The sequence below is a fragment of the Penaeus monodon genome, chromosome 28, assembly GCF_015228065.2.
Source record: "Penaeus monodon isolate SGIC_2016 chromosome 28, NSTDA_Pmon_1, whole genome shotgun sequence".
Lineage (NCBI taxonomy): Eukaryota > Metazoa > Arthropoda > Malacostraca > Decapoda > Penaeidae > Penaeus > Penaeus monodon.
Window position 1 is genome coordinate 35671512 of NC_051413.1, and position 313 is coordinate 35671824.

Below are 313 nucleotides of genomic sequence, written 5' to 3' on the forward strand. Positions count from 1 at the left end.
AAGTAAAGCCTTATCTATCTGTGTTCCTGCTTATCGTAAAAGAAGCAGAAGATACGTCCGCCTCTCCCCTCACCCCCCTCGCCCTCTCCGGCTCGCTATAAGAGAGGCTGGGGAAACGCGTGCAGACACAGGAGCAACACCTCAGAGGTACGGTACTGTTGTGCAATGAGCCAAATGTTCGAAGGAAACGCTGCCTTAAATATTGACGCTTTTGGAGAAATATATATGGTGCTTTTCCTCTACCGTTCATTAGTATGTTGTGTGTATATACTTAAACACGTATATACACTGTATATATGTGCGCTTATGTAAA

At 44.7% G+C, this 313-nt stretch overlaps 1 protein-coding gene across 1 annotated transcript in view; it reads left to right on the top strand.

Moving 5' to 3' along the window:
- The window catches only part of LOC119591194, a 2976-nt gene that overhangs the window by 396 nt on the left and 2267 nt on the right, over nt 1–313 (top strand). Inside the window, exon 2 of the mRNA XM_037939905.1 lies at nt 105–147. Within this exon, the coding sequence (XP_037795833.1) occupies nt 105–147 (43 nt within the window). The remainder of the gene's footprint in view (nt 1–104; nt 148–313) is intronic.